This window comes from Salarias fasciatus, chromosome 5, assembly GCF_902148845.1.
Source record: "Salarias fasciatus chromosome 5, fSalaFa1.1, whole genome shotgun sequence".
Classification (NCBI taxonomy): domain Eukaryota; kingdom Metazoa; phylum Chordata; class Actinopteri; order Blenniiformes; family Blenniidae; genus Salarias; species Salarias fasciatus.
The window spans coordinates 31859745-31886658 of NC_043749.1; the positions used below are offsets into that span (position 1 = coordinate 31859745).

The 26914-nt window shown below is 50.1% G+C and overlaps 1 protein-coding gene across 9 annotated transcripts in view; it reads right to left on the reverse strand.

Moving 5' to 3' along the window:
- The window catches only part of ptprt (protein tyrosine phosphatase receptor type T), a 279550-nt gene that overhangs the window by 111425 nt on the left and 141211 nt on the right, over positions 1-26914 (reverse strand). For all 9 annotated transcript variants that reach the window (XM_030091481.1, XM_030091480.1, XM_030091479.1 and 6 more), the window contains exons 12-14: positions 11461-11662; positions 10300-10402; positions 7064-7340 (exon numbers count right to left, since the gene is read on the reverse strand). In XM_030091481.1, coding sequence (XP_029947341.1) covers positions 7064-7340; positions 10300-10402; positions 11461-11662 — 582 coding nt within the window. The remainder of the gene's footprint in view (positions 1-7063; positions 7341-10299; positions 10403-11460; positions 11663-26914) is intronic.

The following is a 26914-nucleotide window of genomic DNA, read 5'->3' on the forward strand; positions in this document are numbered from 1 at the left end:
CCGAGCTGCTGGTGTTCACTTCACATTAATTTAGAAATATCGCCGTTATATGAATATTTATTAACCCGCTCAGTGATCCCAGAGGCCGAAACGCCGCGGCAGCGCACGACGCACGCTTTCCCAATGAAAACTTTAAAAAGTTAGAATTTAAAGGTTGCTGCGGCTCCGGGTCGCTCGGGATCCCTGAACCGGAATGTGTCGGACATGTTTCAGCATCGGTTTTTCATGAGGTTAGGTTTGTTACAGGTCAAAGGTCAAGCTAACAAGCCATTCTCCTAATGACGCTTCAGGACGGTTGTTAAAAGAATGAAGGAGTTCCAGAGTTCACCGTGGGCTTTTAATTTGACATCTTTCAGCTTAAGGCCTCGAAAGACCCTCCGGATCAGAGGTGTTCAACCTGTGGCTCTGGAGCCACATGTGGCTCTTCAGTCCCTCTGCAGCGGCCATGAAGCCTTCACCACATGAAACATTTAACTTATTTTTAAATTATTAGATGATTCGTCACTCCTGGTTCAACAGGGATTCAAAAAAGGTTCAAGTAAAATTGGGAAAAACAACAAACCCCAAGAAATGAGGAAAAAAAATGATAGAACAGCTTAAAAACCTGAAATGTCTCCAATTTATGACATAAGAAAATGAAATATAGCAGAAAAAAACAGAGAAAACTGTTGAGAAAGAGAAAATGGCTAAAACAGCTAAAATTTCAAAACTGTCAAAAAAAAGCTTAAAAAGAACAAAACTGTTAAAATCAGGAACAAAAACATAAAATGTTCTCTGTTCTGAACTGCAGTTAAAACTTCATGAATGCATCATAAGATCCAGTTTTATTTGAGAAGCTTCCTGAGCTGCTTCTCCTCGGTTTGAAGGTTAAAAGTTCTTTCTGGATCCAGAACTGCTGGACTGAAAGTCCCTGAAACGCTTCTTCTGGTCTTAAAGGCTTCAGAACGCTGGTCTGGAAAGGAACTGTTTGCTTCAGTGTTTCAGCAAAGCTGTGTTTTCCTCCTTTACACCACCACGGAGTCGCAGCTCTTGCTGCCCGGCCAGCGCCTCGGGGGTCTGCCAGGGGAATGGAACCGGCAGCCTCTGTGCGGCTCGGCGGCTCATGCTAATGGCTCCAGCGTCGGGGGGCTGACGAGAAGCAAAGTTCATAAATGTAGGACCGATTTACTGCCCCGGCTGCAGGGGGCAGGCGAGGGGGGGGGGGTTTACGGCCGAGACACCGGAGACACAGTGTGTGTGTGTGTGTGTGTGTGTGTGTGTGTGTAGTAGTTAACTTTCTCAAACCTGCCAGGACTACTAAGTGTGTATGGGAGACGCAGCTGCTGAGTGGGTGAGGCCTCTCTCTCTCTGTGTGTGTGTGTGTGTGTGTGTGTGTCTCTCTCTCTCTCTTGCTGTCTCTCTCTCTCATTTCTTTGGAGGTCTTCAATCACACTCGGCCCGGGCGGTGTTCCTGATTGGAGCAGGAATTCCAGCGGCGTGTGTTCCCATCTGACTTCCTGATACCGTGACCGGCTGCTGAAGGTTTCTGGGAACTCTGGTTCCGCCGCGCAGCGCCGTGTTCTGGACGTCCTGTAATGTAACCGCATTACTGCCTCAACAGGCCGCCAACTTCCTGTCTGAAGCTCCGGCTGCGTGACGGAATGTTCCGCCGCGGATCTGATCCGTAATGCGGCCCTTCGTCACATGACAAGTGTCTTCCGTTGCCGTGGAAACGGGCATCGTTTGAAAACTGTTGTAATGTAAACGTGAAACGTGAAAAACGAAACACTTCTAACAGGCCCTTAGGGAGACAAGAAAACATTCTCTTGACCTTGAAAGTAGTGATTTTAGAATTTGATGCTTGTTAAAACACTGAGATCCGAGAAGAGGTCATTTTCCAAATTGAAGACCTGGAACCGAGAACCGTGACCGTTCTGTACGGATCACACAGCTCACAACAGTTCAGCAAGTCCTGATGATCAAAAACAGAACATCTCCACATGTCCTGGTGTTAAAACACACTATTCATACAGCCACAGGCTGAAAGCACACTTTCTACTGAGGAGTTACTCTGAGCGAGACGAGCATGAAGAGGATCAGGCGCCACAAAGTAAGGAGAGCACACACACACACACACACACACACATACATACACACACACACACACACACACACACACCTCTGACGGTGCGTTCATGGATTTTCCAGTCTTCTGAGTGCATCTTGACTGACAGCGACTGTCAGTTGGTAAAAATCTTCCTCCGTCACTCTTCTACAACCTCCACAATCTGCACTCCGAGGCTTGCTTGTGGCGTAATGCGTGTGTGTGTGTGTGTGTGTGTGTGTGTGTGTGTGTGTGTGTGTGTGCTGGTGAATGACGGTGATTGTCAGAGTGGCTTGGCCAACCCCTGAGGCTTTTTACTTGTCAGGAAAAGGTGTCTGGCTGCAGCAGGGCGCGATTCTCCGTGTGTGTCACCCTCTCCTTTTGTTTTCTGCCATTTCTCGCCCCATTTCTCGGCGCCTTCGTCTTCCTCCTCGTCTCGTCTTTCCCCTCCGACGATTCCTCCTCTCCCGTCGCTCTCCTCCGCCTCCTTTTAAGTCTAAAAACCTCCGATTCCGCCGCTGGACCGTGAATTCCCTCTGTATTTTCTCCATTTAACTAATGCCTCTGTGTGAGGAGACGAGTTAGGAGGCGGTGCCTCCATCCCGTCCACTCCGTCACTCTCCGCCTGTTCACTCCGAACAGCTCTGGGGACGATCAAGAGAGGCTGCTGAATGCTGCTGGGAGGCAATAGGAGCAGATCGGGACCCTGATCACACCACGGTGTTTCAGAAAAGTTTCAGGTTTCAGGAAACCCTGAAAATGTAACAGTGTCCTGCTGAATCTGAAGCTCTGTATCTGACCCCACTTCCTGCTGCGGTGGTTTGATGGGTCGCCGGTTCTTAAAAGCTGAGAGCGTCACATCTAAAAACCTCGGTGGAAGACGCCTGTTGAGACAGTTCAGGGACAGATTGATGCTACGTCCCCCTTTACCTCCCCTCCCCTCCCCTCTCCTCTCCCTCGTTCCTCTCTTCATCCCCGCCGGCTTCCAGCTTCGCCTCCAGTCATATATCTTCTTTAATGTCTCTTTCGCTCTTTTTAGACTTTTATTCCCCCTCCCACCGTCTTCCCTCGTCCCAGAGTCCCACATCACTCTCACACTTACTTTCCTTACTCACAGCCGCAGGCACTTTGTTCTAGTCTGCGTGTGTGTTTGACTTTAATGTGGGTGGGGTGTGTGTGTGTGTGTGTGTGTGTGTGTGTGTGTGTGTGTGTGTGTGTGTGTTTCATCACATGACATCGAGAGAGACATCAAGATTGCCGTTGGTGAGTATTTTCATTGTGCACGGCGTCGACTAATTGGCACAATGATGAGAGATGAGAGACTGACATGAGGCTGATGCCACCCGGGGATGATAAAAAGAACAGAGCAGGGAGGTAAATGGAAAAAACGACATGTACAGGTAGTAAAGACATGAGTGAGAAAAAGAAAAAGAGGATAAAAAACTAGAGAAGACGAAGAACTTGTGAGAATAGAGGAAGAACGAGTCTTCAGCTGGAGAGTAAAGCCGCGTTCACACCGAGCGCGTTTTGCACCAAAAAACGCAAAACTGCGAGAAGTTGAACGCACGTCAGTTTTGAGGTCTGACGCTGAACAGCGCCGGTCCCCCGACGACACTCAACACGACGAGTCCATGTGTCTGTGGTGGGAAGGCGGGGCTTCCGGCCTTATTTCCTGTGTTAGCTTAGCATCATGGCTAACCCTGTTGAGCGAGTGGTATTTGCTTAATAAAGCCAGACAGCGACGCCGTCGGCGGACAGTTCGCCGTGCCGGGAGCACGATATTCTCCAGAGGCGGTCGGAGTTTGGTGAGTTTCACCGTTCGCTCCAGGAGCTGCAGCAGGATGAGTGAGGCTTTCCCCGGCCCCGCCCCCTGACCTACGTCACCATGGAGACGCTCTCCGATTGGTTTGCCGCAAAAACGCTGCGTCAAAAGTTCAGATTTCCCAACTTCAGCTTCGGACGCAAAAAACGCGCCGCCGACGCCAGAATGGCCCGACACGCCGCATAAACGCGTCTGACGCGCCGCCGGGATTTTCGCCGCCGGTGAACGTGCGTTCCCCGTTGTTTTTCAATTACATTTGGACGCAAAAACACAGAAATCATTTGGTGTTGTCAACGGAACTACACGGCAGTGAAATTTAACGGTGTTTCCATGACAACGTTTCCAATGAAAACTGAACATTTTTGTACTTTTTTTGGTTCAAGACAGTTTCCTGTTTCCAGAAACACTGAAAAAAAACCCATCAACGTTGAGGTGTCGAGTTTTTCAGATTTCTCCACCGTGGAACCGGTTCTCAAAACGACGCCGTTTTCCGGTTTCTAAAGCGCTGCGTTGTGGACGAACAACGTTTTTGTGGGCGGAGTCTAAAACTACCAGGTCCAGGAGAACGTGGAGTCGGAGTTGAGACGCTCTGGAGGCCAAAGCTGCTGCTGCTCATCAATCAATCAATCTTTATTTCTATATCAGTAAAGTTCATATAGTCTGTGGAGAAAAACCATTTACTGCACATTCAGAGTATCGGCGTTCCAGAAAAGTTCCATTTCCCTCATTTCCATGGAGACAAAGCTGCGTTTTCACTGACTCGGAGCAGCGCCGTCGTGTAAACACACTCGAGACGCTACAAAGGTTTTGAGTTTTCAGCTGAAAACACGGCCGTATGAACGGGAAAAATAAAACATCAGAAAATGGAGGCAAGCCGGACAGCGGAGGGATGGAGGGAAAACAGAGGAAACGGAGGAGAGACGTCCTCCCTGATGGACAGGTAGAGCTCAGAGGACGGAGGAGAGACGTCCTCCCTGATGGACAGGTAGAGCTCAGAGGACGGAGGATTATCTCAGACAGGCGGAGAAGGAGAACACAGACTTTCATCCATCGGATCAAACCACCACAAATCAGCCAAGTCCTCTAAAATGGAAATGAGGAGCTTCCTTCCAACATGAGGAGGGAGAGAGAGAGAGAGAGAGAGAGAGAGAGAGAGAGAGACAGAGCTACTCTGCGAAAATGACTGACGGCAAAGAAATTAAAGAAATGACGGCACTTTGTGAGGGAGGCAGATAACTCTAATCCCCGAGCGACAAACGATCAGCTGCTGACTGAAACTTCACTCAATGATGGAGTGAAACCAGACGGTAAACTATTCTAATGTGACAGAAGAGAGAGTGAGTGAGAGAGTGAGTCAGTGAGTGAGTGAGCAAACAGAGGAAGTGAGTGAATAGGTCATGACAACATGACAACATAAGCAGGTCAGTAAATGAGTAAATAGATCTGGACGTTAAATAAACATAAGAAATGAAGAATATGAGTATCATAAAAAATCTGAAAGTTAACAGGTAACTCAACATTTCAATAAATAATTTTGGGGAAAAGTAAATTAAAATAAGTGAAAAAGTAAATGCAGATGTTGGTTAAATGTAAACAAAGGTAAATCAGTGAGGAAGTGGCAGGTTGAGAGGAGAGTCGTGGTCTGAAAGGTTTCATTCAAACTCTGAGACCAACTCAACATGTGGCTCAATACAGATGAAGGGAATCATAATTTAAATTCCTGAGAATTAATAGATTCTGGTTTATTAGAATCTGTGAGCTGAGGATGACATTCAACACACTGAGGACAGAAAAAAAAAATCAATTCAATTAAAGCAGCTGAAGAGTTCTGACGCTTCAGAGGCAGGAAATAAAAAACACAAGCAGAGGAGGGAGAATCATCCATTCTCTCTCTCTTTTTAATGCCTGGCTTCCTGATCGAATCATCTGGGCTCCAGCGACGGCGCAGGGACACACACACACACACACACACACACACACTCATCACAACAATCACTCACACTTTTAAATGCAGACTCATCCTCTCACAGTTGCAGTTGCTCAGTCATGCGAGAAACCCCCCCCGACACACACACACACACACACACACACACACACACACACACACACACACAGCCAGCCTTTCTGTGTGAGTGCATTGTGGGAAATCTGCCTTCTGGAGGAGGATATTGCATCACGGCGGCCGCCAGCTCGCTCGTTTCTGTGGTTACGGCGGTGGAAAATTAAAACAACCCTCGCAGGAGTTCGTCGTATTACCCAGATCCAAAAGCCGAGCTGAGGTGTGTGTGTGTGTGTGTGTGTGTGTGTGTGTGTGTGTGCATGTGCGTTCTTGTATTTCTATCCTTGTCGGGGCCAAATGTCCCCACAAGGATAGCAAAACGTGGAACGACGTGCCTTGTGGGGACCTTTTTCCGGTCCTAAGTAGGAGAAACAGTGTTTTCTTGACCATGTTGTTGTTACTGAAAAAAGTAAAAGTGCAAAAACATTTCTTTAGGGTTAGGCTTTGTTGTGGTGTGGGTTAGGGTTAGGGTAAGGGTCAGGGTTAGGGGCTAGACATGAATGGGAGTCAATGGACGGTCCCCACAAGGATAGAAATACAAGACTGTGCGTGTGCGTGTGCGTGTGTGTGTGTGTGTGTGTGTGGGGGGGGGGGGGGGGGGGGGGGGGGGGGTATTGGTGATTATCAGACGAAGAGGGCAGCAAACAGAAGTGTAGATTCCCACAGGGAGGTTTTTTTTTTCCAACGACCTGGCGCCGAACGTCCAGATCTTTCGGATCAAGACTCTTTATGTAAATCCTGCTGCACCTCAGCCGAGGTCAGAGTTCACCAGACACCTACAACCTTCCAAAATCTAACCAGGAATCCATCCTGAGGGAGCCCAACCGGTGAAAGGTGCCATACTAACCTTAAACTTTAGGTTTGTCTTCATCAGGAAAATCCACATTTTTGCTAAACTTACTTCAGAAAATGAGAAAACCTCAACAGGAAGCTGCTCTGAACGAAACCCTCTGCCGTGAAACACAGAGAAATGTACCAAACATCTGCTGCAGCTGCTGAGACGTCAGTGACGCCGTCAAACTGCCCCGCCACCAGGGGGCGTTTGGAAAAACACGCAGGATAACACTGGCCTGGGGACGTTTCACAGGCGGAGACTCACCCCGTTGGCTCGGCTCATGGCCTGGTAGTAGATGCTGTAGCTCTTGGCGGGTGACAGCGGCGGGTTCCAGAAGCCGCCGTAGCTCTTGTTGTCGCCCACGGTGAAGGGCAGCGCCGCCGCCAGGCCGGACGGCGGCAGCTCCGCCGCCATGTAGTACGGCGAGTCCAGGGCCGAGGCGTTGCGGAAGCCGACGGGCGCCGAGAAGCAGTCGGGCGCCTCGGAGGCGGCGCGGCGCGTCTTGGACTTCCGCTCCTCCTTCACCACCAGCTGGTAGGAGCTGGAACGACAGAAACGCCCGGACGGTCAGCCGCTGTCCAGCTCGCCGCGCCACCCGTCTACACCCTCAGCTCAGGGCCACGAAACCCTGATTTGATTCCATAATAATCAAATTTGAGGCCATTAAAGACAAATTTGTGGCTACAAAGCAGGATTTTGAGAACACGGAAAGTTAACTTGTGGCTACAAATCACTCACTGAAGACCACGAACATTCATCTGTGGCCACAAAATCCCAATTAGAGGAAAAGAAATAGAAATATTTGACCACGGATCGACATTTTGTTGCCATAAGAAAGATTTTGAGTTGATGAAACCTTAATCAGTGCTTGCTCCTGAGCTGCGGGGTTGAAGATGTGAAATTCAATGTAATGTTTGATAAAAGCCTGCAGTGTTGAGCCTGTCTGCCGCACTGTTTCCCTCCAGAGTGCTTTTATTCACACTCTTAATGCACGCATTAGCAGACAGAAAAGCGCCCGTCGTTTTCTTTAAAAAAAAAAAAGAGAGAGAAAAAAAAAGAGGATAATTCATTCTGAGGGCCGCGGTTTCAAATAGTTCTGAAGCAAATTGCAGCTAAGTTGCTAACAAAGCAGCTGCGGGTCGAGGCTGAGCTGATTCTGCTGCCGAGCAGGAATTAAAGGGAAGGAATGGAAAAGCGAGGGAGTGACCAGGAATCGATCCGAGTCCACAGGTGTCGCTCCGGCGAACAGGTGCGCACGTCCTCGTGTGTGTAGAGGTGTGTTTATGCACTTGAATGCAGGTCTGTGTGTGTGTGTGTGTGTGTGTGTGTGCCTCCATTATGCTCCGAGAGGCTTCATGAATGGCTGAGGGCTCCTTCAGCGGTCGGGACAAACGCAGCGGCCCTCCGCAATTACCTCCGTCCTCCACGCCGAGAACTCGCTTCACAATTACACGCAATTAGGGAGATGTATGTTTCTGTGGAGGAGGCCGCCGCCAATTACTGCCGGCTCCCGTCTGGCAGCTTTCAGGGAAGATAATTGCTGATGACCAAAGATGAGTCTCTCTCTCTCTCTCTCTCTCTCTCTCTCTCTCTCTCTCTCTCTCTCTCCTGGTGAAATATTTGTTTCTAAATCAGTTTTCAGGGAGAACATGCGGAGCAGAAAGGGGAGTGTGTGTGTGTGTGTGTGTACTGACTTCTTCGTGGTCACATACGTTCGTGTGTTTGGAAAATGTATCTGCGTTGCATTTGGTGATTTTCTGACGTGGGCATGAAGACGTTCGTGGTATTGAACTTTAACAGCATTTCTTGGCCACAAATTAGTATTTTGAGACTCAAAAAAACTCATTTGTGGCTGAAATACAATAAAATGTGCCCACAAAATGCTTAATCCTTGCCATGAAATAATAATTTGTGACAAAAAAAAAAAAAAAAAAACTTAAGAAGTTTGGAAAAAAAAAAACAGATTGATAAAAAAAAATGTATCCTGAAAATATAAAGTTTGGACCACAGAATACAAAATTGTGCCATAAAATACTATTTTGTGGCCACAAAATACTAATCTATCATCAAAAACCTCTTTTGTTTCCATAAAATATAAACTGTGGCCAAGAAATACCATTTCGTCTTCATAATAAAATAATTTGTATAAATAAAATATAAAGTTGGCTACAAAATACATATTTTCTAAATAAAATACTAATTTGTGGCACAACATACTTTTTTCAGCATAAAATACAAATGTACATCATAAAATACTAAATTGAGGCCACAAAACATTACTTTTTATCCTTAAAAAAACCAAAAAAAAAAAAAAAAAACCTACTTTTTGATCCAGAAAATAAAATGTTGTGGCCACATTTTTTTTTAAATAAAATAAAATACTAATTTGTACCTACAAAATACTGCGTATCATAAAAACATAAAAATAAATTAAAACAAAAATTATATAAAGAAAGCAGAAAATTAAAAACAAAATGCCCCCCCCCCCCGTTTTTTTTTTTTTTTAATAAAATGCTAATTTGTGGCAAAAAAACACTTTTTTCACCTCAAAATACAAATGTGTAGCTTAAAATACTAAACTGTGGCCACAAGATATTACTTTGAATCTATAAAAAACTCCAGAAAATATAAAGTTAAGGCCACAAAATATAATTTTTTTAAAAACATAAAACACTAATTTGTGCCCCATAATACCACTTTGTATCCATAAAAAAAGTAATTACTATCAGAAAATATGAAGTTGTGGCCACAAAACACAAATTTTTGCCATAAACACTAATTTGTGTGTGTGTGTTTTACTTCTATGCTGTTTTTTTTTTTTTTTTGCCATTAAGTTAAACTTCTTGCGTTCTGATCCTTTCAGAATAAGAGCAAACTAACAGCGCTGCGCGACTCATTGTCAGGCGCTTCATCCAGCAGATCCTTCTTCCTGTTTCACTCCCAACAGGTGACGCTCGCAGGCAGGCGAACACATGACGGGCTGAGATCCCTTCCAGGATTTACAGAAACACTGAAGCGCTGACCGTCGCTCACGCTCCCAGATTCATTTCCTCCCGTCTCAAACTGAAGCCAGATATATTCTGCGAGCAGCCGTGCCTCCCTGGAGGCGTGCGGCAATAATGTTCCGTCCTGCGCCAATTAAAAGGACGAGACGGCGTTCAAAGAGAACTTTTAATTAATAAAAAAGAACAGAGAGAAGGAATGAATTAGCTGCTGTCTGCAACGCGCCGATTCTGTTTCTTGAGACCGTCACTGATCCGGTCTGCGATGAGCAGGAGCGGCTTGACAGGCTGAAAGTCTCCATCTGACTGTTGCTGAATGTTTTCCCAAAAAAAGCAGAAGAAGAAGAAAAGGAGGCCATTCTAACTTCCTGTGCATACCGACTGGACCGCTTGGTGAGAGAGACTAATAGTTTTCAAAGAGCGCCTCCAGGAACACGCCGGGAAAGTGAAGCGACTCAGAGCTTTGGGGGGGCGGAGCCTGCAGAGGACGGGCCTTACCTGATGGGCGCTCCCCGGGACTGGGCGGGCTTCAGCAGGACGGTGATGGTGGTCTCCGTCTCGTTGAGCGGAGCCTCCGATTCGTACTCGGGCATCATGGGAGCTGACGGACAAGTCGAGAGGCGATTTATTCACACGCATTAGGCAGACGCAGCAGCTCCTGTGGAACTCCGGAAGGTCGTTCATTATGCAGGAAAACACCAAGACGTCAGGAGAGACCGAGGCGGCGGCCGGGACAGACAGAAGAAGACGAGGCTGAATTACAGCAGCAGAACGACGGCAGCCTGTTTTTTATCAAATATCTGGACGTATGAAGCACGTGTGGATCTGAACTCGTCTCTGAACTTCTCACTACTTCAGAATTCTACTCTTCTGTGAAGGCGAGGGTTATTTCTGCCCTCAGTACGGACTGGCAGGTTCTTCCATTGTTTCTCCTCACAATACATCCTCCAGAAAACCAAATCACAGTATAGCTTAGTCCTGAAAAGACCACCTAACTCGATCCAGGACCGAGACCAGAGCATCCCAAGACCGAGACCAAGACTTTAAGGGTCCAAGACCTTGGAGTCCCTGATCGTACGGTCTGGTGATGTAAAGCTCGTCATGATGAACCCTGATCTGATGTCAATGGAAGCTTTTCCAGCTGACGGCCCTGGCCTTTCCAGACGGACATACGTCTTGCTCCCAGACCCACAATCACATTTCCCTCAACACCTCCTTTTTGTAAGGAGATCCAGGATCTGGCATTTAGGCTCGACCCTTGACCCCAGCCCGTCCCCCTCCTCTGTCCACCCATCTCTCCGCTTCTGCCTGCAGCGTTTGATTCAAACCTCGCTGAGATAATGCAGACTGGCGATGGCGTGACATTTGGGGGTGCGAGACGGTCCTGCTATGTTTCTCTCTCCTCTTGTTGAGGTTGGAGCGGATGATGGAGCGGTGGTTCAGTGGAAAGGTCACCGCCGTGTTGACAGATTCTAACACTGACGACACATCAGACGTCACATCAGACGCACTTTGCTCCGGTCGGCCCGGGAAACGGATCCACCAGAGACTTCAACTCAGAAACTCTGCAGCCTGAACACGAGATTCAGCTGGAAACAGCTGGATTCTGCCTTCCAAGGCTTCTGAAGAACATCTGATGAAGTCCGGACCGAGGCGTACCTGCGATCTTGGTGCTGATGCGCGTGGTGACGGGGGGGCCGAAGCCCTTGTTGGTGGAGGCCTTGAGGGTGAAGAAGTAGGTGGTTCCCGGGTAGAGGCCCACGAACAGGTGGTGCGTCTCGTTCCTCAGCTTGAACACCCGCCCCCTCTGGGTGGTCAGGTCGGCGCTGGGGTCCAGCGAGCTCAGAGCCTTGTAGGTGATCTGGACGGAGAGGAGAACAGGTTTCAGCTGCAGCGGGGTGGAAGCGCCTCAGCTGACGGCTCCGTCGCCCGAACACATCCAGAAAAATCAATCAGCGCCGCTGAAACCGTTAAATATCAGGTGGATCCGGCGCGGTTGTGTCTTTACTGTCAGTCCGTCGCTCTCCAGGATCGCCGCCGTGAGGCCGGAACTAATCGAGCAGATTGACCCGCGGCCGCCGCAACCGGCGGAGAACGCTTCGATAGGCCGTCTGTTAAAAGAACCGTCAATGTCTGCCGTACGGTTGCTCCCGGCGAGTTTCCACACTGCAGGACCGTCAATGACACACACACACACACACACACACACACACACACACACACACACACACACACACACACACACACACACACACACACACTGGAGGACAGCTGTCACTGTGAATGACAGTCGGTACAAAGGAATATTGACTGGTGGGAAAAGCACATTAATAGCAGCTCTTGCCCAAACACTTTGCAGCACTTTGAGCTGGAGTGTGTGTGTGTGTGTGTGTGTGTGACATGGCCTCGCCGTGTTTCTGTTTGTCTTCCAGCCTCTGAGTGAAAAACAGCAAACAGAGGCGGGCGGCGGCGGCGGCGGCGGAGCGGGAGGAGGCTTGTTTGACCGGCAGCAGTCGCAGCTTTGTGGTAAAGAAAACATGAACGGTGGAGATTCTCTGAGCAGAACTCACATCAGGCTCCACTTCAAAACTCAGGAAAGCATCAAGCACTAATCGATAGCCCTCCAATGACACAATTATTTTGGGTATTTTATGTTTTTGTGGTAACTTTGCAATCGCTTAATAAAACAGCCGAGTCAATAATGTAATTACACCTACATCAATAATGTAATAACATTTATTACATTACTGAAAGCAGCATTTAAAAAATCATTTAATTTAAAGTAATAATAACACATACATGCAGTATATTGTGTATTTTTCATATTTATAATTCCTCACACATGGTGGAGCGCTCGTGTCAGTTACAGTTGTGGAATTAACTTTATTTATTTTATCACATTACTGTTGAGCTAATGGCCTTTAAACGGCTTTTGTCAGAGACTCTCGGCAGACATAATTACATTCTTGGAAGCTTCAGTTTCAAACCGAAGGTGGTTTTCTTTACTGCCAAATGAAATCTACCACCAAACAGGATGAGCCGCCCGCCCGCCCGCCTGTCATGCCGCTTCACCACCAGCTGAGGAGATCTCAGAAGATCTCAGGAAACAACGGTCCGTCCCTCACATCCTCTCCTGCAGCCGTGAGTCCAGAGGAAACGCTGCTTCAGGACTGTGGAGGCGAGCGGGGAGAACATGCAAACATGAGAGGAGCGAGTGGAGACGACGGGAAACACAACCAGAGGAGAAACATCGAAGCTGCAGCACAGAACACCAGCATGGAGAGGAAACGGCAGCAGGAGGAGGTCCTCATGGTCTGGATTCAACTCCTCTGGTTCTTTAGAATAAATGTTCTCTGGAGTTTAATAAGAACAGCAGAGAAAAGAAGTGATGGAGAGGGCTGGAGAGGAGTGTTCACTGAAGAGGAGGAGGAGGAGGAGGAGGAAGGAGGAGGAGGAGGAGGAGGAGGAGGAGGAGGAGGAGGAGAAGGAGGAGGAGGAGGAGGAAGGAGGAGGAGGAGGAGGAGGAGGAGGAGGAGGAGGAGGAGGAGGAGGAGAAGGAGGAGGAGGAGGAGGAGGAGGAGGAGGAGGAAGGAGGAGGAGGAGGAGGAGGAAGGAGGAGGAGGAGGAGGAGGAGGAGGAGGAGGAGGAGGAGGAGGAGGAGAAGGAGGAGGAGGAGGAGGAGGAGGAGGAGGAGGAAGGAGGAGGAGGAGGAGGAGGAGGAGGAGGAGGAGGAGGAGAAGGAGGAGGAGGAGGAGGAGGAGGAGGAGGAGGAGGAGGAGGAGGAGGAGGAAGGAGGAGGAGGAGGAGGAGTGGAAGGAACGCAACATTGCGGGACAAAAGAAAGCAAGTTGGACTCATGTGATCAGTCCAACATGAAGGACGAGCTCCGTCTGTCCTCCACCAGGACGTCTTTTCTCCTGGCGTCTTAAGGTCCTGCCTTTCTAAAGCAGTCAGCCGCTGTTGCTTAGCCCCGCCCCCTTCCCCCTCCTCACCAATCAATGCCCCCGGGAGACCCTCCTGGCCTCCGGGCCCCCCTCTGGATCCGTCCTCCGGTTTCCCCTGCAGCCGATTCTCACACTGTTCTCACAAAAAAGCTTCGGTTCAACCCGAGGACTCTCGCCGTCCTCCGGACGGACGCCGCTGCGGTCTGGACCGGCGGCGAGCGGAACGAAGAGGTGCTCCTCGGTTTGTTTCTGACCGATCGTCCTGACTGCCGCCGAGCTTCCACAGTGAAGCCATCAGAAGTTTTCTTCCCCGCTGCAGCTCAGACAGAAGGGAGCGCCGGGGGACCGAGGACCGGAGACCCGGGGACAGCGGCGGCCCGGGGCCCTCCAGGAGACCGAGGACCCGGAGACCCGGGGACAGCGGCGGCCCGGGGCCCTCCAGGAGACCGAGGACCCGGGGACAAAACCTTCAGCCGACAGGCGGCGGCGGCGGCGGCGGCCCGAGCGCCGGCCCGGGCCGGCTGAATAAAACATGGCGGATCAATAGCTCTTTATTCAGGCGGGGACTTGGGGGCTGGAACAATAAAACCTCGTCTATTTCATCCACGCTGCAGTTTTGCTTTGCACATCGACGGCTGTTATTTTATAAGTCATGAACGGCTCTCTATACTTTCATGGGCTTCACTCTCTCCCTCCATCTCTCTGCACACATCTCCACCGCTCATTCTTCTCTCCTCTATCTCCCCCACTTTCATCACTCCTTACATTTTTTCTCTTCTTTTTTCCGTTTTCCAAGGATTTTCTTTCCACACTTGTCGATTTTTCTCTCTCCTCTCTCTCCACTGTGTCCTCGCTCCCCCCCTCCTGCCGATAGTTGATGTACTCGGAATCGGTGGAGCCATAAAGCTCAGGTTGTTTTATTGGCCAATGAAAAGGCAGGCGCACGGCGGGGCAGTGCATCTTGGGTAATAGAGTGTGTGTGTCTGTGGGGGATAACTCAGCCGAGGGAAGGTGTGTGAACGAGAGAGTGATTGAATTAGTGAGTAAGCGAGGAGGAGGGGGGAGAGGTAAACGGAGGGAAAGAGACGGGAAGGAAAGAGGCTGGAAGAGAGAGAGAGAGAGAGAGAGAGAGAGAGAGGGAGAGAGGGAGGGAGAGAGGGAGAGAGAGGGAGAGAGAGGCAACCAGAAGAAAACACACTGAGCTTCGCTCCCTACATCCACCGAAACGTTGATTTGAAGCTGCTGCAGAGTTTGCATGTTCTCCCTGAGCCTGGGTGTGTTGCTTCCCCGCTGGTTATCTTCCAGTCAGCATTACTTCACATCCACTCCCAGATCCCCCACGATGCACTGCGGGTCATGATGACTTTTTTCGTCATCTAGGATGACGAAGCCACGACCCGCTCTGCTCTGCCTCTGATTGGTTGATGTTGATGTTTGCCGTCCAACATGAGGGCTGACGAGCCAATCAGAGGCCGAGTGTCACGACAACGTGTGTCTGTGGTCTAAAGCTCAGCTTCAGTCCTGAGACCAGGTCCTGAGACCAGGTTCCTACCAGTCCTGCTGGAACCAGAGCACTCACGCATCGACATGCAGCACATCCAGAAGCAGTAACTACCGAAGGATCACGTGTTTTCGCTTTGTTTTATTTGGTTTTTCTTGGGGTGGTGGGGTGGTGGGGGGGGGGTGTTCATTAAAATCCCCTTTAGAGCCACAAATTAAAAGAAAAACTATTTTCAGCTTTAAACAGGCTCAAATTGGAGAAATCCATAAAACAACCACAACTAAATTTATATTAAATGTCTGACTTCACTGAAGTAAATGGGCAAAACATGGCACCTGTGTGTGTGTGTGTGTGTGTGTGTGTGTGTGTGTGTGTGTGTGTGTGTGTGTGTGTGTGTGTGTGTGTGTGTGTGTGTGTCCACATACAGTAGAACCATATTTGTCCATGCAGGAGATTGATGATGGTGAGTATTAGAAGCCATAGCTTTTGTGCTTCGCCCCCTTCATCAAACAGCCGAGGGCTGCTGTGTGTGTGTGTGTGTGTGTGTGTGTGTGTGTGTGTGTGTGTGTGTTTGCAGCGTTTTGAGCCCCAGCCAAGCTTTATGGAAATAAAGCATGTTTACGAGGCGCCGCTGTGCTGCTGCTGAACGCTATTTCAATTTAGTTTTGTCATTTTCTATTTTTTGGGCCGTCTCCTGCTCTCTGCGATCCTGTTCGCTTTTATTGGAAAATACGCTGCGGTTTCATTTCTCACTATCTTAATGTTGTTGTCGGCCGTCCTGTTGAATTAGGCGGGAGCGGCGTGGAGTGTTTGTTCTCTCCGCTCGCTTCTGTTTCCCCGGTGAGGAATCTCAGACTGTTTACCGCCGCCCGACTTTTAGCAGCTGTTCTCGTCGCGGCGCTGCAAATGAAGAAAGACGCTCTCAGGTGATCATAAAACTCTCATTCCTGGCGTTACAGTCGGGAGGAGCGGAGCTGAACAACGCTGCTGGGCGGAGTGAAGCTTGGAACCCGGGATTGTAAAACCTCTTATTTCATCGACACTGCAGTTTAGTGCGTTAATAAGTGTTTTATGGACGCCACTTTCAGCTCTGGCCGCCGTCTGTCCAGGCTTCCGTCTCGCCGGCTGCCAGTCTGATGTTTAACCCGGCTGGTCGCAGATCGAGCTGCCATGGATTTCACCGCTATGTGGAGCCGCCTGAGCTTTTCTCAGCCGGTAAAAGAACCAGAGTCTCACTGCTGAAGTTAACTGAAAAGATGGAGATCCCGTCCGTCCTTCTTTTGACCCAGGGGTGTTCAACCTGCGGCTGTGGGGCCACGTGTGGCTCTTCAGTCCCTCTGTAGTGGCTCTATGAAGCCAAAACGTTGAACTTATCTTTAAATAATTATGATATGATTCACTCTTCGCTCAAAAGAGATTCAAAAAAGGTTCAAAGTAAATTTGGGAAAAATAGCTGAAACCACACGAAATGGGGAAAAAAAAGATAGAAGTGCTTAAAAAACTTAAAATGTCTACAATTTGTAGCAAAAAAAAAAAAAAGAAATATTGCAGGAAAAAGCAAACAAAACTGTTTAAAAAGAGGTAACAAAGTGGTGACAAAAAAGACAAAAACAACAAAACAAAAAAGCTTGAAAAGAGGAAAAAAACCTGCTAAAATCAGGAACAAAAACTGGTTCAATGTATTAAAATGTTCTGTTCTGAACTGGAGTTTAAACTTCACGAATGCTTCATAAGATCTAGTTCTGTTTGAAGCTTCCTGAGCTGCATCCGCCTCGTTTTAAAGGTTAAAGGTTCTTTATGGCTCCAGAACTGCTGGACTTGACTGAACGTCACTGAAACGGTTCTTTTGCTCATAAAGGCTGCAGAACCCTGCTTTAGCCTGACTGACGGGCTCCCACTACACTTTAGCTACTTGCTGATCCAAGTTTTTATGAACGCCATGAAGTCTAATTCATCCTCCATCAGCCAAACGATCAGCGAACACCGAGTCGACGCCACGTCGCCTCGTCAGCCTCCGTTCACCACCGAACACATCAACCCGGCCGTCGGCAGAATCAGAACCGGCAGCTCGGGAGGGAGAGAACACCGAGTGATCCGGCGCCTCGTCCCCGCGGCTCCGGCTCTATAATGAAGCGGCGGCGTCTGACGGTTTGCCAGCTGGAGTTCCAGCCGACGTTCTCCTTTCAGGAGGAACAAACATGCGTTGTTCTCCGGCAGCTCAAACATCCTCCTGAACTCCAGAAGACGCAGAGCGGCAGATCTGGGTTACTAACAGCACTCGTTACCGACGAGGAAAGCTCTCCGGCTCGCTCGATTCCCAGAGGGACGGCCGTGTTGGATCGCCACTCTGGACGGATGGCAGCCATGCTGCACGGCGCTCTTCATCACCAAGACTTTAATTCAGTAAAAACGCAGCAAACAGAAAGAAAATCTGCAAACTGAGAGCTTTTCTCCCAAAACGCTGACAGCTGCAGGCAGGACAGCGAAACCAGTCCGAGTCCGAGTCCCGGCTCAGGACCGCCGTGACTCATGACTGTTCCTCCATCATTTCTCCGCTGTTCACCGCGAGACGAGCTGAGTGGAGGAAGAAACAGCGGCAGACGAGCAGCGGCTCGGTAAAACCGCGAGCGGCGTTCTTCTACCGCTGTCATCAGGACAGGAAGGAGAGAAAGGAAAAGAAGAGGGGCCGAGCGAAGTGACGCCTAAATATAGCTTGATGAAATGTGCAGCAGATAAATATACACCGGCGTGACGAGCGGCGGGCCAGCAACAACTAGCCGGGCCGCTAATCTCCAACGAAGCACTCAATCAGCTCATCGGGAGGGAGGCGGCGCCGCCACGTTTTGGGGAATATATAATTCAACAAACGGCACATTACAGGGAGCCCGGCTCGCTCTGGCATCCTGTCATTTGTCCCGTCAAAAGAATCAAACGGCATCCGTCCCGCGCCGCACCGCGGCGTCATCAAACAGCGGCGGGTTCAACCTGCGAGAGGCGAATCGGAATCCGCCGGCGGTGACAGGCTGACAGGAAGCGGCCCGGATCGGCGGGTTTGACAGGCGCAGCGCCGCATCCTGCCAGTCGCGCCCAGACGAGTGACAGCGGCGGCGAGATGCTAATGTAGGCCACGTACTCCCATCATGCTCCGTTTCAGAGGAGGAAAAAAAACATCTAATGACGACTTGACGGCTTCTCCGCTTCCCCGGCCGTTCAGCGCTCCGGCTGAACCAGATTAGAGGAGTTAATCCAGTCCAGACGCGTCAAGGCGACGCCGAGGAAGAATCTGATAGAAACACGTCTAACGACGCTGGAACGGCCAACGGCGCGTCAGAGTTCAATAACGGATCAATTAGGACCTTCTGAGTGAACAAAGCCAGAGAAACACTCCTCACATCACTGGCTGCTGTTGCTACATCTCTCTAAAGCTACTGCAATCATGTTGGAATTCATTTAACATAGCATTAATTCATATAGATAGACAGAGATTTTTTAATCACGATTAATCACATCATTACCACAGTTACTCATGATTAATCACGCTTTGAATTTCAGTGTTTGAACTGTGTTGTTTTTCATTTGAAGTCAGTTTTCAGTCCAGAACGTGAAGTGTCCATCAGCCCAAAGCGGCGGTTCTGAAGCTGACTTTAAAGTCGTTGAAGTTTCTGAGTTCGGACCAGAGCGCCTTGATCGCGAATCAAACAGAAAGAATTTCCTCTTCCACATGGTTGGATTTAATTTCAAAATAAAGCGCCATGCAGACCAACTTAATGCAATGTCTTTGCTAAAAATATAGTTTTCAAACTGAAAAAAGCCTGAAGATTATGTGATTAATCACAGTTAAAAAAAAAAGCTCATCTTTAGTCATCCCTAGATTATTTATTCGCAGTTAATGGGATTAACTCTGACAGCCCTTATGAATACACGTACTGCTGTTGATGTGGATCTCTTTCTGGAGCACATTGGGGGGGTTTGACGGCGGACTGAAACACTTCCAGAGCTCTGAAAAGCTTTTCCCAGTTCCTGAAATGAAGCTTTCATTAACGGCTCGTCACCTAAAACCCCTAACGGCAGCCGGAGGGACGAGGAGCTCTGATTGGCTGCAGGGCAGGAAGTTAGAGAGCCGGAGAGATTAGAGGGGCCCATATAATCCTAACAGAGTGTGTGTGTGCGTGTGTGTGTGTGTGTGTGTGTGTGTGATCCCCTCCTCTTTGACTACCGGCAGACAGATTACCGCCTCCCGTCTCGCTCCACCGGCCTCCGATGCTTTTTATTGATCCGCATCAGCGCCGCTCAATTATTCCACAGGACTGATTTTATACAGCGGAGGAGAAACCGGGAGGAACCGCACGGCGAGTTCAGCTCATCACGACTCCCTGACGCCGGGCGAGCGGGCCAGGGCCACACACACACACACACACACACACACACACACACACACACACACACACACACACACACACACACACACACACACACCATGGCGTTCAGAAGAGGAAACGCAGCCCCTGGTCTGATGACAGAAACCTGATCAGCAGATCAATGTCTCCAAAACCCGTCAAACCTAAAGATCCCCTGAAAAAAAAAAAAAAAAAAATAGCAGGGGGATTTTTTTTTGTTTGTTTGTTTGTTTTTGTTTTGAGGATTTAACTCCATTTTAAATGAGGTACACTGGAAAAAATAATCTGAGGAGAAGTAAACTTAACTTAACTGAATCTGCCAAATCAACAATAAAAATTCAAGTTGGCATCTTTAAACAAATACATCAAATATTAAAGTAAAAGTGAAACTAAAAAACAGATTTTTTACAGCTTGATTGATTAACAAATAAATAAAACTAAGTGACCGTATTTTTTTAAAACAGACTAGTAGGACATTTTTATCAGTGTAGTGAGAAATACACTAAAATAAAACAAGCTGACTGTACCGAAGGCAACACCATACATATATTTTTCAAAGTTTGTAAATTTATCAGGATTAGTTGAAACTTTACGCCGAGTACAGAGTGCTTAAAATGATTTAGTCCATCATAATTCAACACAATCTGAAAGTAATGCTCAGTGTGAACTTCCTGTTTACTTCCTTTAAGGTAAATTATCAAATCCAGACGGAACCTGCAGGTCCTGCTGGGCCTCCTTCATCCAGATGGAGGCCAAACGGAAGGTTAAGCGAGACTCTAATCAGATTAGGAAGATGTGTCTGAACGCTGAAAAAGGTTAAAAATGGGAGCTAACTTGGTTTTTCTAATACAGGATGAGTCCCTTTGTCTTTCTGAAGATTTAGATTGTACATTTTTCACAGTGTATCGTTGTTCTCAGCGGCCCGGAGAGCAGATCTCCAGTAAAAAACTCTTTATTGGGGAAAACAGGACGTCAGGCCATGACGTGTGATCAGGCTGAAGTGGTTTTAGATGGAATCACTTCAGAAGACGGTGCTAATGTCTGTGAGCTTCGCAGTTTCTCCTTTTATTTGTTCTGTCACGTCCTCAAGGATCCATTTAGACGGTAATGTTTCAGGTGGAAATGCATCTTGTTCGGGTTAGGCTACTGTGTGAAAACAACGTGGGTTTCCACGGAAACCGCAGAAACTGCAGAAACGCCGCAGTGAGCCGCTGCCGTTCTTCTAATGCTGCATACAGAAAACACTATCATACTACAGCCGCGGTGCACAGGCGCACCAGCAGCATTCCCCGTTTCCATGGAGACGGAAAGCCAGTGTTGCGGCTTCAGTGACTTCGAGCGGCGTTGTCGTGGAAACAGACTCACAAAACGCTACAGAAGTTTTCTAGCTTTACTTCAAACCGTTGTCATTTAAAAACGCTTTAAAACTGTTACTTCAGTTAACTCCATATTTCTTGTGAATTAATCACAAATAATCCCTTTTTTTCATGTCATTCTGAATTCATTAATCGATGTGTGGCGCCTGATCAGGGTTTGAGTGGACAAAACACGACGATAAAGGAAGGAACTTGGTAAACTGTGCGGTCGCCGTCTCACGTTGATGCTTTTTAAGTTTCAGGAACGGAAACGAGCTCCTCAAAGTTTCAACAGAATCGATGGTTTTCACAGATAGTGGGGAAAAATAAAAAATCTGCTGCATTTTTCAAACAGAATATCCTTGGTAGGTATCAAGGGCTTGAGGAATTAAAGAGAGCGAGTCTTCTTGTCATAATCACGTCAGTTATCTTGTTTACATAAAAGAAGCTTCAATACGTTCAGGTCGATTTCACTCAGTGTTAATAACACTGATGTGAGGAAAGCCTGGGACGGACTCGTCTCTGGGAAACAGTCCCACGTGGGCGGAGACTCCAGACGACTCCACCCTGACCTCCGTCAGCCTGTGGCTCTCTCCCGGTGTCCGAGTTACCCAACGGCCTCCTTTAATGAACCACTTTTCTTTGAGAGTTCAGCTTCGGATCCGACGCCACAGACCACAAAAGGTCAAATTAGTTCACAAAGTTTCCGTACCAGTACTTTAGTCTGGATCTAATTGGAGTAGTTGAAGAAAGAACCCGAACGAAAGGGAAATAAACACTAAAACCAGTAACTCCCTTATTTAGTTTCAGTGTGAAAGCAGCTAAATATTCAGCAAGGAAGACTTTTAGTCGTCATTCATCAGGCGCTGCACCGTGGTTTGGGTGTGCTCTGCTAGAAAAATGGAAGCGTTTTGGACGCGTTTTACTGTTATGGACACAAAAACGTTGGAGTTGAAACTTTTTCCGAGTTTCCTCCCGGTGGCCGCCGCTAATGGCGTCGCTGCTGAGAGACTGAAGGGCCTGAGGCGGGAACGCTGCCGAGGATCTGAACTGGTTCATCAACACCACAGCGATCCACACACACACACACACACACACACACACACACACACACCCCCGTCTGGACTCTGATTGGCCGGGTTTCTGAGGCGTCGTCATGGAGGAGGGTCGATATGGAGATGATCTCGGCGGCCGCCGCTCTCCTCACGATGATCAATCACTCTTTTGTGGAGGAACCGGCGATCGGCGCGGCGGTGGGAACCGTACCGAGCGTCTGCTGCCTCCACACAAACCCGGGGCTTGGAGCGGAGCGACCCGGTGAAACACATGCCAGAGTGGTTTGCCACGATTGATTTTTGTGATTGATTAAAGACTCTGCTTGACGAGAGAGGAACTGAAGTGTAAAGTTATTCACATCCAAGACCAGACAAGAATAACTCCGCACTGTACCAGTCGCCGACTGCCGGGTGTGTTGGATTAAACGGCACAAAGATTTGTCAGCAAAAACAGCCCCATTTTTATTTTTTTATTTTTTCACCTGCCGGTCTTGCTGCTGGGACTCGGAGCTGCTGGAGAGCTTTTAAGTGCTTTGAAATTCACCACAGCGTGGATGAGGACGGTCACAGGTGTTTGAAAAGGCTCCGAAAGCAGCAGAAACACCAAAATATCACATTTATTGGCGTCTTAAAGAGACGGCTGCATTTAGAGAACCACTGGAGGTTGAAGAGGAGAGAGTAAAATGGAGCATAAACCACACTCACGTTTGTTATCAAGCACTTCGGTCCCTTTTCAGACTGGCTTTGCTGCAGAATAACATCATCATTTACCTCTGAAAGACGACTTTTAGTGTTCAGAAGAGTCAAATTCTGTGGCGTGAAAATGATGTATCTGTCAGCAGGTTGGTAAACATGATCATTCTTTCAGGTTACCGCTCACGTTTTTAAATGAGGAGGTGGTTTACTGGTAAAAAAGGACGAAGATGCCCCACAATTCCAGTGGAAGCATTTCTTCAAAAGAACTGAACCGACTTTAAACAAGGAAGCAAGACTGTCGAAGGAGTCATTTCCTTAACGTGATTAATCACAAATTCCTGTAGTTAATCACAACTGTTTCCAGAGAAAGCTTCAGAGAAGTTTCACGTGTACATGACGGCGTTTTGAAACAGATGCTGGTTTCCTTGGAGACGCTGTTGTAACCGACCAAGATGTTGAGTTTCAGTGATTTTCCTCAGACTGGCAGCGGCGTTAGCGTCTCGCCGATACGCGGAGCTTCCCGGAACACGGGAATCTGCCGCGCTCCTCGCTGGCTGATCGAAGCAAATGAGCAAAGCCGTGATCTCATGATTCGCTCCGCCGCTCGGCTCTAATCGATGTGAGCACGGGCAGCTGTTGAAGCGACGGGGGTCCGGCGCCGACGGAGACGCCGGCCACGCCTGACCGGTCCGACCAGGCAGCCACAGGAGGGACTCAACTGTCGGGATCTGAGGGCTTCCTGGTGCTTCACTGATCAGTTCACTGACTGGTAAAACTGTGATCATCAATACCACGATCCGTAAGCAGACCGGGTCATCTGCTGGTTCCTGAACAGGAACCGACTGGAGGAAAGTTCAGCCGCATCCCGGGGCTCAAGCTCCACTAAAAACCCGTTTCCAAATCTAAAATCGCCTGAATTCACATAGTAAGATGTTGTTGTTATACGGCTGCCTTTTCAAACACTGAGGCGTGCACGAAGCGTTCAAGTGGTGTTGACGAAGTGCGTGCGAGGCGTTCACGAGGCGTGTGCGAGGCGTTCACCAGGTGTTCAGGAGGCGTGCACGGGGCGTTCACGAGACGTACATGGGGCGATCACGGGGCGTTCACCGGCATTCACGGGCGTTCACGAGGCGTTCACGAGGTGTTCACGTGGCGTTCACCGGGCGTTCATGATTCGTTCACGGGGCGTTCACGAGGCGTTCACAGGCGTTCACGAGGCGTTCACGGGGCGTTCACAGGCGTTCACGAGGCGTTCACGGGGCGTTCACCGGGCATTCACGAGCGTTCACGGGGCATTCACGAGGCGTTCACAGGCGTTCACGAGGCGTTCACGGGGCGTTCACAGGCGTTCACGAGGCGTTCACGAGGCATTCACGAGGCGTTCACGGGACGTTCACGAGGTGTTCACGGGACGTTCACGAGGTGTTCACGGGGCGTTCCCGAGGCGTTCACGGGGCGTTCATGGGGCGTTCACGAGGCGTTCACGGGGCGTTCCCGAGGCGTTCACGGGGCGTTCATGGGGCGTTCACGAGGCCTTCACGAGGCGTTCACGGGGCGTTCCCGAGGCGTTCACGGGGCGTTCCCGAGGCGTTCACGGGGCGTTCACGGGGCGTTCACGAGGCATTCACGGGGCGTTCACGGGGCGTTCAAGGGGCGTTCACGAGGCGTTCACGGGCGTTCATGAGGCGTTCACAGGCGTTCACGAGGCGTTCACGGGGCGTTCACAGGCGTTCACGAGGCGTTCACAGGCGTTCATGAGGCGTTCACGGGGCGTTCACCGGGCATTCACGAGCGTTCACGGGGCATTCACGAGGCGTTCACAGGCGTTCACGAGGCGTTCACGGGGCGTTCACAGGCGTTCACGAGGCGTTCACGCGGCATTCACGAGGCGTTCACGGGACGTTCACGAGGTGTTCACGGGGCGTTCCCGAGGCGTTCACGGGGCGTTCACGGGGCGTTCACGAGGCGTTCACGGGGCGTTCACGAGGCGTTCACGGGGCGTTCACGGGGCGTTCACGGGGCGTTCACGAGGCCTTCACGAGGCCTTCACGAGGCGTTCACGGGGCGTTCACGGGGCGTTCCCGAGGCGTTCACGGGGCGTTCATGGGGCGTTCACGAGGCCTTCACGAGGCCTTCACGAGGCGTTCACGGGGCGTTCCCGAGGCGTTCACGGGGCGTTCCCGAGGCGTTCAAGGGGCGTTCACGAGGCGTTCACGAGGCGTTCACGGGCGTTCATGACGCATTCACGGGGCGTTCACGGGGCGTTCACGAGGCGTTCACAGGCGTTCATGAGGCGTTCACGGGGCGATCACCGGGCATTCACGAGGCGTTCACGGGGCGTTCACGAGGTGTTCACGAGGCGTTCACAGGCGTTCACGAGGCGTTCACGGGGCGTTCACAGGCGTTCACGAGGCGTTCACAGGCATTCATGAGGCGTTCACGGGGCGTTCACCGGGCATTCACGAGCGTTCACGGGGCATTCACGAGGCGTTCACAGGCGTTCACGAGGCGTTCACGGGGCGTTCACAGGCGTTCACGAGGCGTTCACGCGGCATTCACGAGGCGTTCACGGGACGTTCACGAGGTGTTCACGGGGCGTTCCCGAGGCGTTCACGGGGCGTTCACGGGGCGTTCACGAGGCGTTCACGGGGCGTTCACGAGGCGTTCACGGGGCGTTCACGAGGCGTTCACGGGGCGTTCACGGGGCGTTCACGGGGCGTTCACGAGGCCTTCACGAGGCCTTCACGAGGCGTTCACGGGGCGTTCACGGGGCGTTCCCGAGGCGTTCACGGGGCGTTCATGGGGCGTTCACGAGGCCTTCACGAGGCCTTCACGAGGCGTTCACGGGGCGTTCCCGAGGCGTTCACGGGGCGTTCCCGAGGCGTTCACGAGGCGTTCACGAGGCGTTCACGGGCGTTCATGAGGCATTCACGGGGCGTTCACGGGGCGTTCACGAGGCGTTCACAGGCGTTCATGAGGCGTTCACGGGGCGATCACCGGGCATTCACGAGGCGTTCACGGGGCGTTCACGAGGTGTTCACGAGGCGTTCACAGGCGTTCACGAGGCGTTCACGGGGCGTTCACAGGCGTTCACGAGGCGTTCACGGGGCGTTCACGGGGCGTTCACAGGCGTTCACGAGGCGTTCACAGGCGTTCACGAGGCGTTCACAGGCGTTCACGAGGCGTTCACGGGGCGTTCACGAGGCGTTCGCGGGGCGTTCACGAGGCGTTCACGGGGCGTTCACGGGGCGTTCCCGAGGCGTTCACGGGGCGTTCACGGGGCGTTCACGGGGCGTTCACGGGGCATTCACGAGGCGTTCACGAGGCGTTCACGAGGCGTTCACGAGGCGTTCACGGGGCGTTCACGGGGCGTTCCCGAGGCGTTCACGGGGCGTTCACGAGGCGTTCACGGGGCGTTCACGGGGCGTTCACAGGGCGTTCACGGGGCGTTCACGGGGCGTTCACGGGGCGTTCACGGGGCGTTCACGGGCGTTCACGAGGTGTTCATCGGGCGTTCATGTGGCATTCACGTGTGTTCACGAGCTGTTCACGTGCGTTCACGAGGCGTTCAGTATGCAAGGCGTTCACCAAGCATTAAGAAGGCGTTCATGAGGCGTGTGTGAGGAGTTCATGGAGCGTTCACAGGGCGTTCACGAGACGTGTGCGAGACATTAACAGGGCGTTCACGGGGCGTTCACGAGGCCTTGCTCGATTGCAAGGTCGGCGGCGCAAATCAATCACAAGATGCAGTAACGAGACGAGTGTATTTAGAATAAAACGACTACTTTTCATCAGCTCAGCATGGAAATCCATGTTCCAACACTTTTTCACACATCCGTCAAAAAATTCACACTCTTGAATTTTGTAAATGTCGGAACTGAAAAGCAGCAGATCTGGTGATCTTCACTCAACGGCCGGTTCATCTGCATGGCGGAACTTTAAGAAGATCGCAGAGGAAATCCGATTTCTTGGCTAATCCTGACTTAAAGACTTGAAATGAGCGTCTTGGTCGTCCTGATATTTTCAGTTGACAACATGACAAACCCCCCACCTGCTGCTTGTGGTGATTTACTGAGATCCAGCAGCTCGGGAGAGCCTCGGCTCTGATTGGGGATAAATGTCAGCTGAGACGGACAAACTGATCAGATTAAGGCCAATTTAAGGG